This window comes from Aethalodelphis obliquidens, unplaced genomic scaffold (genome assembly GCF_003676395.1).
Source record: "Aethalodelphis obliquidens isolate GAN/ISIS:26980383/991018 unplaced genomic scaffold, ASM367639v1 scaffold19, whole genome shotgun sequence".
NCBI classification, from domain to species: domain Eukaryota; kingdom Metazoa; phylum Chordata; class Mammalia; order Artiodactyla; family Delphinidae; genus Aethalodelphis; species Aethalodelphis obliquidens.
In genome coordinates, this window is record NW_020837963.1 from 1,579,835 (window position 1) to 1,592,917 (window position 13,083).

The window sequence follows — 13,083 nt, forward strand, 5'->3', positions numbered from 1 at the left end:
CCAAGATGGCAGACAGGTCGACTTCCACTAGACCTTGAGCCTCAGTATACACTCATTGTAACACATCAGCAAGGTAAATGACACACCCACAGGCACCATGACAGTTTCAAGGCCAACCATAAGGATCAAAAAGTGGGTGGTGGCCCAATTCCTAGAAATCCCCGCCCCTTCCCCAAATAGCTGGAATACTCCTCCCACTCATTAGCCTATGAAATTACCCGCTCCTGTAAAAACTGACAACCCCATACCCTGGTGCCTTTCTCACCTTCTGAGACGGCCCACACTCTGTCTGTGGAGTGTGTTTCTCTCTAAATAAATCCACTTCTTACCGATCACTTTGTCTCTCACTGAATTCTTTCTGCGATGAGATATCAAGAATCTGAGCTTCTTAAGTCCTGAAACCAGGTGTGTGATCTCAGTTGGAAGATCGTGGGTTTTGGCCAGGTTCGAGTCCCAGCCATGTGGGTTCAAGCCCTAATCAGGGTTTTGGCCAGGTTCAAGTCCTGGCCGCATGGGTTCAAGTCCCAGTCTGGATTTAGGCTGGGTTCGAATCCCAGCATGTGGGTTCAAGTCCCAATCTGAGGTGCACAGTTTCAAAGAGACGTGCTGAGCTTGACGGTATTAAAAGCCTTCCATAAAAATAATCTGGCCCAATGTAGTATTCCCTTATTTGCTAACCGTTTCAGAGATAGCCCTGCTGAGGGCTGAGGGTAGTATAAAGTCCATAGAAGATTCAGGTCTGATCCCCCAGAAAAATCTAAAGGGGAAATGGAAACAAGTGCTATGTGGGTTAATAAGGCCCCAAGTCAAAGCCCCCTATATGGAATAATATCCCCAGACCTATGGAGAAGGATGGGAGGGAGAGCTCGCTTGCCCTTGCATTGAGCCGGGAGCCTGTTTTGCGATGTCTGGCTCTGTCTCAATGGAGTAAGTGCTCAGTTCTCAGTGAAGGGCATATTGGAACTGACAGTCTCACCATTGTGTATATAATCTGTCATGGCTGACAGATGAAGAAATGGGATTTTGTGAAATGCAACGAGATATAGCCATCAGCCACTGCTGGAAGGAAGCCTTGTTCTTCTGGACCCCTTAAAAAGCACTCATTCTCAGTCCTCTTTGCCCCTTCACTGCAGCCGTCTGAGCGCTGGGTTTAAAGCACCATTTCCCCCCCATTACTGCTGATCTTTTGTTGTGCTTCCCTTTTGTCCACCCTGCCCTTTTATTGCCAAGCTCTCCCAGCAGGGCAAATTGCAGCTGAAATGGTAGAAACAATGGGATCAGGCAGTGTCCAGATGGAGGCACTGGGAACCAGGCATGCTTAACTGCTTACTTTCAGCTGGTCTGCCCTGAGTGTAAGTGAGCAGGCCCCACCTTTCAATTGCCAGAGTGAAATCCACCCTCCTGACAGTCACATGGGCTTCCCCAGAAGCAGGGTTAATTGGAAAATGAAACAATTAATGGGAGATGAGAAAGTACTAACAGTAAAAATTGCGCTGAAGGGGAGTTACCTTGCAAGTGCCTTTAGTCCTTAAGTATTTGGGAACAATCTTTTGTTCAACATGTAATGCATCTGAGCCCTCCAGTTTCATCATGAGCCATTATGAAATGAGTGATTGGTGGCTTATTGTCTTTTGTGTGCAGCCATATATTTTGTCATGGTAATAAGCATCTTAAATATTATTTTGTTTGTTCGTTCAACAAACATTTATTGAGAACTTTCTGGGTGGTTTGCTTTGTAATAGATACTGGAGATAAAAGGATAAATGAGTGTGTCTGACCTCAAAGTACTTACAGTCTAGGAGAGAGAGACAGAAAAGTATACAAATAAATGGCACATCGCATTACAAGGATTGTGATAGATACCTTCATGAGAGACAATGGTGCATGCAGAAGGAATGGCATAAGAAATTAGGCTGAAGGAGGTAACAGTGTCTGCAGACAATATGTTGCAATATGCAGGTCATTAATCTCACTAATGACAAAATGGAATACCCATAGTAAAGCAGATGTTCCTTCATTTATTCAATAACTGTTTATTGAGTGCCTACTATTTGCCAGGCACTGTACTTGGTATCTCTGTGATGGTGTATACAGGCTAGAAAGGGAGACAGGCATTAATTCAATTAGTACAAAAATCAAATGTAAATTTAAAACTATGATAAGTACAACAAAGATGAGATACATGGTTTCATGAAAACTTACAATAGGAGTATTTCTATAAGGTAGGGGGCCTCACTAGGATTGAGCTGAGATTAGAACATAAAGAAAAGTTAATGAAGGACTCTGCTAGTTGCCAAGAGTAAGATGGAGCAATAGGGAAAAACTGATGGGAATTAGAGGTGAAGATTCCAGCTTTACCACGAAGCCCCTCTGTGGACTTCAGTATACAGATCTGGAAAAGTGGAGAGGGGTTGATGGCAAGGGTAGAGGTGAGAGGTGAGTGCTGTTTTGCCCAGGTCCAAAATAACTTAAACCTTTTGTCCTACAGTTTTTATTAAGTACTACCACTAACTCTCTAGAATGTTCTAGTGTGAGCAACCAATTATTTTGTCACCCAAAGAAGTGGGAAATTTTGTTTCCAAGCCCTCTTCTAGCCTGTCATCCTGTGAGTATACACATAGTGCCAGCTAAAATCCAAAGCATAAATGACAAATTAACAAAGCCCTGACTCATAAAAGATAAGTAGGATTTACTATTTTATGCCATGAATAAGATTTCTCTATTTTTGCCAAAAATGAGATAGAGCCTATGTCCACGGCAGTATTACCTAGCGGCCAAAGTCAAGTGTCAGGATTAGTTCTCTAGATGATGATGGCAGTGTCTCTACTATAAACTGCAAGGTGAAGAAAAAATTAAATACTTTTTTTTCTTAATTTTCTCCTGGGCACTTAACAGGCCAGGGGAAGCTCTCTCATGATTCTTAAAAAATATGCTTCAATATTGGAAGTATAAACAGGATTTCACAAAATCAGGGAGGCAGAAAATAACGCTAGGGATTCCAGGAACTGGTGTGAATGAAACCCTGGTTGCTTTACTATATTGAATTTTACCCATAATTCTTTCTGCCATCTGCATTTTGACTCTTACCAGGGACAATAAGAAATGTTTTCTAATAAAGCGTAAATCCTATAGCATCAATGGCAAAAGACAGAGAAGAGATAGGTGATAGATATATAGCTAGCTAGCTAGCCAGCTAGATAGACACATACAGTACATACATACATAGACAGGTAAACAGACAGATACATATTATAGGTTAAAACTTCCTAAATTCACTAAGCCATTATCATATACTTCTTAGTTGGGATATTATCAAAGCTTTCTTAATTTACTGATATTTTCCCTTTAACAAATCTTAGGGAAATACATCCTCTGTGTATAAAACAGGACTTATAATAAGCTTTAAAGACTGCTTTCTTTGTACTGGTAGCCTGGCTTAAACTCTATCTGGAACAATGTGAACATATCTATATTAAAAATAGCTTAATATCTCAAAACAGTGTGTTCACTATCCATTCCCTTTGTGAGTTTATAGACGTTTGATATGTTGTGTCTCTAGCACACGTTCTGCCTTTGCTGGCCGAAGAGTTAGTCTAAGGAAGGTGCAAAGTCTGAAGACGTTCATGTAGAGCCAATGTAGGGAAAAACACAGCTGACAAAGTCCAATGGAGTGATCTTGAATGATAATTATTTTTTTTTCCTGGCACATTTGTCCAGGAGACTTGTTTTCTTTTTTTTTTTTTTTTTTTTTTTCTTTTTTTTCTTTTTCCAAGGTTCCTTTTGAGAATATCCACGCGTTTTCTCAAGAGAGTAGTCAGGGCCTAATGTGGGCTTAAGGATGTCTTAGCAGGCTCACTCCCAAACACGCACCACTCCTAGAGTCGGCAGAGATTTGAGGGCTCTTCCATGTTTCTTTGCTTCTTTTCGTTTCTTCTCTATGCCCTTGACTGGCCCACTTTTCCCCACGCAGTCGTCAAACTTCCCCCCCCCCCCTTAATTCCTCAACTTGTGCTTTTTCTCCTTGTTGCAGTGGTTCCTAATGAGTTGCTTGTTTGAGTGCAGAGATGCTAAACTCCAGGATAAACTCCAAACAGAAATGAACTGCAGTAGGCAGAAGCAAGGGAAAGATGTGTGTTTGAGAAGAAGCTGGGGCAAAAATAAGCTGCAGCTGGAGTTAGGGAAACGCGTGCAGGGAGTCTGGAAGTTCAGATGCTCTCCTGAACTCTGCCACCTTGGGCAGGACTCTTCATGGCTAAAGTTTTAGCGTCTTCATTTGGAAAATAGAAGCATTGGACTGAGGGACCTTTAGGGCCCCTCCTGACTCTAAACAGTTCTTATTCTGAGATTGCATTAAACCAAGATAGGTTAAAGTTCCTGTTATCTAGGGAGAGAAAGACAGCGATTATAGCATCCTTATTAATGTTCAAAATCAACACAATGTATTTTCACTAAAGAAACTGAAAAAAACCTTCACAAAGCATTCTGGAATTAAAGGTGTCTGTTTCCAACTTTTGAATAATTAAGCCTTTTGACATTAAATTTTAAATAGTTTCACCGTGCTGATCTTTGTTTCTCTCTCTCTCCTTCTCCACTCCACCCACCCTTAGGCTTACGAGCGGCCACAGAAACACTCAGCTCTCCATTATGACCCAGGCCTCCCACAGGACTTCACCGGTGACACCTTAAAACCAAAGCACCAGCAAAAAAGCAGCAGCCAGAACCACGTGGACTGGTCCACCAACTCTGACAATGGACCTGCCACTCAGAATTGCTTCATCAGTACAGAGTCTGGCAGAGAAACTGCAAGCACCAGCAAGATCCCAGCTCTTGAGCCCCTGGCTTCCTTTGCAAAGGCCCAGGGTAAGAAAGGCAGTGCAGGGAGCACATGGAGTCAGCTGTCCAACAGTAGCAAAGATCTGCTCTTGGGAGGTGTGGTTTCATCTCCAAGCAACCACAGCTCACCAGCTCCACCCAGCAGCTCTGCTGAGTGCAGTGGGCTCCAGCCCTTGGTAGATCAAGATGGAGGAGGTGCAAAGGAGCCCCCAGAACCACCTACTACTATAGGCAGCAAGAAAAAGTCCAGTAAAAAAGATGTGATAAGTCAAACCATACCAAACTCAGACCTAGACTGGGTCAAGAATGCTCAGAAAGCATTTGACAATACAGAAGGGAAACGGGAAGGCTACTCTGCAGATAATGCCCAAGAGGCATCACCAGTCAGGCAGAATGTGAGTTCCGTCAGTAATCCTGAAAATGACTCAAGCCATGTCCGGATTACTATCCCTATCAAGGCACCCTGCCTAGATCCAAGCAGCCATAAGAGGAAAAAGAGACAGTCCATCAAAGCAGTGGTGGAAAAGATCATGCCAGAGAAAGCCCTGGCTTCTGGAATCACTATGAGCAGCGAAGTAGTTAATAGGATACTTTCCAACCCCGAGGGTAATAAGAAAGATCCCCGTGTCCCTAAGTTGGGTAAAATGATAGAGAACGAGTCCCCCTCAGCTGGCCTTGAAACTGGTGGAAATGCTGAGAAGGTTGTCCCTGGAGGTGTATCTAAGCAGCGGAAGCCACCCATGGTCGTGACACCTCCAACATGCACAGATCACTCTCCAAGAAAGCTGCCAGAAATCCAGCACCCCAAATTCGCTGCAAAACGGAGGTGGACGTGCAGCAAACCAAAACCCACCAGTCTCCTTCGGGAGGCAGTCATGGCCACCTCCGATAAACTGATGGTGGAACCGCCATCTGCTTACCCCATAACCCCGTCCAGCCCTCTGTACACCAACACAGACAGTCTTACTGTGATCACGCCGGTAAAAAAGAAGCGGGGACGACCAAAGAAGCAGCCTTTGCTCACGGTTGAGACGATTCATGAGGGAACCTCCACCAGTCCAGTCAGTCCCATCAGCCGGGAATTTCCTGGAACCAAGAAAAGAAAGAGACGACGTAGTTTAGCTAAGTTGGCCCAATTAGTGCCAGGAGAGGACAAACCCATGAGTGAGATGAAATTTCACAAAAAAGTTGGAAAGCTTGGGGTGTTAGATAAGAAGACCATCAAAACTATCAATAAGATGAAAACACTCAAAAGGAAAAATATCTTGAACCAGATCTTGTCCTGCTCCAGCAGCATTGCGCTGAAGGCCAAAGCTCCCCCAGAGACCAGCCCTGGGGCAGCAGCAATCGAGAGCAAATTGGGCAAGCAGATAAATGTCAGTAAGAGGGGCACCATCTACATTGGCAAGAAGAGGGGCAGGAAGCCAAGGGCAGAGCTGCCACCCCCATCCGAAGAACCCAAAACAGCCATCAAGCACCCGAGGCCAGTTTCTAGCCAGCCGGATGTTCCCGTCGTGCCTTCCAACTTTCAGTCACTTGTGGCGTCTTCACCAGCAGCTATGCACCCACTTTCGACACAGTTAGGTGGGTCCAATGGCAACCTGAGCCCCGCCAGCACTGAAACCAACTTTTCAGAGTTGAAAACTATGCCAAATCTCCAGCCCATCAGTGCTCTTCCAACCAAAACCCAAAAGGGAATCCATAGTGGGACCTGGAAGCTGTCTCCACCCAGGCTGATGGCCAACTCCCCTTCACACCTTTGCGAGATCGGGTCACTCAAGGAGATAACACTGTCCCCTGTGAGCGAGTCCCACAGTGAGGAGACGATTCCGAGTGACAGTGGCATTGGGACAGACAACAACAGCACGTCTGACCAAGCAGAGAAGAGTTCCGAATCCCGACGGAGGTACTCTTTTGATTTCTGCTCCCTGGACAACCCGGAGGCCATCCCATCTGACACCAGCACAAAGAACCGGCATGGCCACCGGCAGAAGCATCTCATCGTGGACAACTTTCTGGCCCACGAAAGCCTCAAGAAGCCAAAGCACAAGAGGAAACGGAAAAGCCTGCAAAACCGTGATGATCTCCAGTTTCTGGCAGACCTGGAAGAGCTCATCACCAAGTTCCAAGTGTTCAGGATCTCTCACCGGAGTTATACTTTTTACCATGAGAATCCATATCCCAGCATTTTTCGGATTAATTTTGATCACTATTACCCGGTGCCATATATCCAGTATGACCCGTTGCTCTATCTTCGTAGGACTTCAGACTTAAAGTCAAAGAAGAAGCGTGGTAGGCCTGCAAAAACCAATGACACCATGACAAAGGTGCCTTTTTTACAAGGGTTCAGCTACCCTATTCCCAGTGGAAGTTACTATGCACCCTATGGAATGCCTTACACATCAATGCCTATGATGAACCTTGGTTATTACAGTCAGTACCCAGCTCCTCTGTACCTGTCGCACACGCTCGGAGCAGCGTCCCCATTCATGAGGCCAACAGTGCCACCACCTCAGTTTCACACAAGCTCCCATGTGAAGATGTCTGGTACGGCTAAGCATAAAGCAAAGCATGGAGTGCACCTGCAGGGGCCCGTGGGCATGGGCCTCGGTGACAGGCAGCCATCCCTGAATCCTCCCAAGGTGGGCAGTGCCAGTCTGTCCAGTGGTCGGCTCCACAAGAGGAAACACAAACATAAGCATAAGCACAAGGAAGACCGGCTCCTGGGGACCCACGACAACCTGAGTGGTCTCTTTGCAGGCAAAGCCACAGGCTTCTCCAGCCACATCCTGAGCGAACGGCTGAGCAGTGCAGACAAAGAGCTCTCCCTTGTGAGTGAGAAAAACAAGCATAAGGAGAAGCAGAAGTACCAGCACAGTGAAGCCGGCCACAAAGCATCCAAGAACAACTTTGAAGTGGACACCCTGTCTACGCTGTCACTTTCTGATGCCCAGCATTGGACGCAGGCCAAGGACAAAGGTGACTTGAGCAGCGAGCCTGTGGACTCGTGCACAAAACGGTACTCTGGCAATGGCGGGGACGGCAGCAGCGCAAGACCAGAGAGCCTGGATGTGTTCAGTGAGATGAACCCTCCGAACGACAAGTGGGACAGTGATGTGAGTGGGAGTAAAAGGAGGAGCTATGAAGGCTTTGGGACGTACAGGGAAAAGGACATCCAAGCCTTCAAGATGAACCGCAAGGAGAGAAGTTCCTATGACTCCTCCTTATCTCCAGGTAAGGCCGAGTTTTCTTCAAACTTGGACTGTCTTGTTACTTGGTTGCTGGGCACTGCCCTGCAGCAGTCCGCCATCTTTGGCACATTGGGTTCACTAGTTTGCAGAGAGGTAGAAACCAAATGAAAACAGGTCTCCTTGCAAATGTGAGTCTGCTGCACATTTTATGCATTGTTTAATCAGTTATTTTCTGTCTTTCCTCTCTTGGAGCCATTGCCTGAGAACTGTGGGCCCAGAGGCAGCCCCAGTAGCTGCCAAGACTACAACCATACCCACTACCTTTATGCTTTTAATTAAAGATGCTATGCCTAAGTCTTCATCTGACCTGATGGTACATTTGCTAGTTGGATAAAACCTCTAAAACTCTCTAGGAATACCAACAAGATCAACAAGTCAACAAGTCAACGTTGGATGGGAATGAGTATCTAGTTTACCTGACATGCTAGCTCTAGAAGTCACACATCCTAGGTTGAAACATCTACAGTAGAGCCATTGGAAGCTGATGACCAGTGAATCTTGAAGTCTACCTGATAAGGAAGCCACAGACCAAAGCCATGTTGTCCTCTTTTTGGCATCTGATAAGCAGCTCTTGGTAGACCCCTAAAGTGCAGCCCTGACCTGTCATTTCCCTGCATAAAGGTGAGGGTGGGCGGAACCAGACTGAAAGGCACTGTGAGCCTCCTGCCTCTGCTGGAACCTACTGCTGTGTCTCTTTGCATATCCACTGGGGATGGGATTTGCCCACTAATCTTTAAACTGAAGTGCTGGTGGCTACTAGGAAGAGCTCATTCCTTGTCAGTTGCTGGGAGAATTTCCTTGCTAACCTGCCCACCCACATAAACCTTCCTTGCCATGGAAGCCTCACACTTCTGCATAAATATCCCTTTGTCCATGTCCGCACATCACACAGATGATAAAAGACTCCTGTAGAACAGAGTAGTTATTTACTAGGAAAAAGGTAGAAACTCCTTTCTTAGGAGCTGCAGAAGCTAAAAGGATTCCTCGTGCTCTCCCTGCCCCCAAACAGTACAAACCCTCTGGCCAAAGCCTGGTTTAAAGGACTGATTACCCCTGATAAGCTTTGGGTGCACTATTTCACCTCTGTTTATGATGTGTATCCCTTGTTTGTCTTCTCCCTTCATGCAGAGTCCATAATTAGTGAAGGTGAAGAGGTCTGTTCATGAGGATTTAGAGACATTTTCTAGGCCAGCAGATTTCGAAAAGAAATATGTTTTGATGATGGCCATTCTGACTGGCTTGAGGTGATACCTCATTGTAGTTTTGATCTGCATTTCTCTAATAATTAGTGATGTTGAGCATCTTTTCATGTGCCTCTTGGACATCTCTATGTCTTCCTTGGTGAAATGTCTATTTAGGTCCTCTGCCAGTTTTTTAACTGGATTGTTTGTTTTTTTGATATTGAGTTCCATGAGCTGTTTGTATATTTTGGAGATTAATCTTTTGTCTGTTGTTTCATTTGCAAATATTTTCTCCCATTCTGAGGGTTGTCTTTTTGTCTTGTTTATGGTTTCCTTTCTAGAGGGTTGGGATAGGGAGGGTGGGAGGGAGGCTCAAGAGGGAGGGGATATGGGGACATGTGTATGCATATGGCTGATTCACTTTGGTGTACAACAGAAACTAACACAGTATTGTGAAGCAATTGTACTCCAATAAAGATCTATTAGGAAAGGAAGGAAGGAAGGAAGGAAGGAAGGGAGAGAGAAAGGAAGAAAGAGAAGGAAGGAAGGAAGGAAAGAAAGAAAGGAAGAAAGAAAGAAAGGAAAGGGAGAGAAAGAAAGAAGGAAAGAAAGGAAAGAGAGAGAGAGAAAGAAAGAAAGAAAGAAAGGAAAGAGAGAGAAAGAGAGAGAGAAAGAAAGAAAGAAAGAAAGATATGATTATGAGTTAGAAGCTACTTAAATATTGCTCCAAATCACCCCCAGCTCTGAGTTGCTGTCGTGGTAGATGATCTCCTTGGTTAATGAAGAGACCAATTAGCAGTCATGTTTCCTGCACTTGCTAAGGTGATAAATGGCCCACACTTCATGTCTGCACAAGTGGATGTGCTCTTCTGGGTTTCCCCATTTCTGATCATCAGACTTTGTTGAAGGTGTTTGTTTTTTGTGCAAAGCCTAAATTAAGCCCACATGGACAGGAGTTGCTAAAAGATTAAACTTTAACATGAGAAGTACTGTTGCTTTCTCTTTCAGTGTGGTGGAATTTATCCATAGAACCAGAACTATCCATGACAGAAGGCATTCTTATTTCTATTTTCTTGGCATTGTTTAGCTAGAAAACAATGGTGGTATGTTATTGCTGAGAACCTACAAGCAAGAATTGTAAGTTAACAGACCTGAGAAACAAGGTCTCAGAAGCTAAAACCAGCCATTGTTGCCATTAGGGTTCTCAGCAGTCTTACTGGGACTTCTGCATGTCTGGACCGTATTAATTACATTTGGGTTCTGGTTGAATTTTGCCAGCTAGGGGTTCATCCGGTCACTGTGTCTCTGAGGGCGGCCACACTTTAGCCATACAAAATTCCTTGTGTTTGCATTCACAAGGTGGTCGTTACTTCATTTAAAATTCTCCCTCCCCTTCCCCAGCTTACTTGTTTTGCAGCCATCCACAGAAAGCTGGATTCAGCCTAGGAATTGAGTACTGCACCCAACTCTGTTATGACCTTAGGCATGGTATCCTATCTCTCTGGGGTACTATCTGCCCATCTGTAACTCAGAGAGTTGGGCCAGACCTCTTTTGTATGGCATGTTTGCCATTTCACATGTATTTCTTATAACATCCTTCCTGCAATCTTAGAAGAGAAATATTTTCATTCCCATTTTATGGATTAGCACACTGAGGCTCAGAGATCAAGTGACCTGTCCAAGTTCAGAAAGCTGTCACTTTTTATTCTAAGCCCAGGGCTTTGCCCACTGCATTGCAACTCAGCTGCATGTCACCCAACTAGTTAAGGCCAAGTCTAGAACACAGGTCCTGGTCCCCAGCCCAGTGTCCCTATATCCCACCACCACCCTGCCTCTCAGAATCCCATCTATCCTCTGATTACATGCTTTCCCCTAGGGCATCTGCACAGTGATTATGTGATAAGTGCAGAAGAGAGTAATTAAGACAAAAAGACATTCCTTTATTCAGTTCCCAACCAATGAAGGAGGATTTCTTATGGCCTAAGCTTTTCTAAATATCAGCCTGGAAATATTGATATATACATTGACAGGGTTTCCACTTCTGTCCTTACTGAAATCCAATTCCCTGAGTTATTTATGCCACTGCTTGGTGCTTATTTTTGTGTTGTGTGAGGTTTTCTCTTTTTTTCTGAACATTTTCATGAATCTTAATTGTTAGTGGCTTCTGTGTCTATATGAGTTATGCCTACACATCTTGTTGAATATCTTATTGGAACAGACCAGATTCCTTATCATTCCCTTTCCTTCCAAACCTTGGCCTCTCCTTGCCTATATCCTGAATATCCCCTCTATTCCTGAATCCCTAAAGCATCAGGAAAAAAATGTCCTTAGTAGCACTTGGAACCCAATGCATTCACCTTAATATTATACACTCCAAAGAGTGCCAAGACCCATTAAAAGCTGGGAGACAGGATGAGGCTGAGGTTACTGGAGGCATTAAGATCTTTCAGAGTATCTGAGTCGCGGTATCTGTTCAGCTGGATGGTACTGAAGGTCATGATTAGAAATAAGCATCTTCCCTTCCACACCTTCTCTTCCTCGACCTCTTCCTTCTCCATTCTGGGTTCATTTCCATAGCATCTTAATGTCCAATTTCACATGAGCTAGTCTTCTCCAAAATAGATATGGCATAAATACAGATATCATTCTTTACCCTGTTGAGGACCAGATTTAGGGGTGGAGTGAAAAGAGGCCTTTGAGTGCTCCCTCAGATCAGAACTGATGAAAGGCACCATATAAATGGAAGTCATTACCATTATGGAGAAGAGGAATTAGAGACCCCATTTAGCAATAGCAGCAGTTGCACACTCCATTTCCTCTTTCCTGCTTGGAAAGTCATTCATCCTCCATCCCCCTGCCCCAGCAGATGGATGCATTGTCTTGTTAGCCCCCTTTCAACATACCTAGATCTAAGAAATTACACAGACTCCTTGCCTTTTTCCTGTATTTTACTCCTTCTGTCCTACTGCTTCTTTGGTTTCAAAAGGCAGTGACTCTTTTGACCTATTTTCTAAATGCACACCATCTGGTAAATCTTCATTTATAAAAATGCTTGCTTGGGGCCAAATAATGGATAAATAGTGGGAAGGTGTAATCCACAGACTCTCAGAGTTGGGAGAAGCCTTATTGGCCCTCATTTGTGCTGCTCTCCCACCAGGCACCACCATCTCACGCACCCTGACATGCAGCAGATTCCGAGAGACCAAACCTGTCCAAGGGTGACAATACATAGAATGATGCTGTATGCTCTCAGAGCCAAGTTCTCATGAGGCGGTGGAAGAGGTCTCTAGTGTGAATGATGTTCTTCCTGTTCCAACCTCTTGGAAACAATCTTTGCATACTTTGACCTAAAATTATGCCAGGAACTCCAGGCATTTTGACCACTGCTGTCCAGGCTCCCATCAGATGTTGGGGAAACAGTGAGAAGTGTAAGTTTATACCTGTTACCTCTTATTCCAATGCCATTCTTAGTCAAGGTTGCCATCCTGAGTCCCCAGTGTCAGGTACTTTCCTCATGATGAATGGATGCTGAGAATTCATCCTTAGCTCACCTCTCAGATATCAGAGTCCTGCCATGTATGTAGCTGGATTCCTTTGAGACTGGCTGACTCCACCTCTCCTTGTGGCTCTATCTTACCCTATGCCAGCTCCTCTTATCGGCACTGTGGGCATTTTGGAAGGCAGTCTCTGTTGTCACTCACAGGCAGGAAATGGATGCCCAAGCCAAGAATAATACAAAAGTCTCCTCAAAGCAGTCATCCAGATGAGGGAATTAACCACATGGACAAAATGTCATGAAAACCATACAAAAGAAACAT

The 13,083-nt window shown here is 44.7% G+C and overlaps 1 protein-coding gene across 2 annotated transcripts in view; it reads left to right on the top strand.

The window, feature by feature from the left end:
• Window positions 1-13,083, top strand: part of SETBP1 (SET binding protein 1) — a 375,892-nt gene that overhangs the window by 258,015 nt on the left and 104,794 nt on the right. For both annotated transcript variants that reach the window (XM_027118403.1, XM_027118404.1), the window contains exon 4: window positions 4,608-8,067. In XM_027118403.1, the coding sequence (XP_026974204.1) occupies window positions 4,608-8,067 (3,460 nt within the window). The remainder of the gene's footprint in view (window positions 1-4,607; window positions 8,068-13,083) is intronic.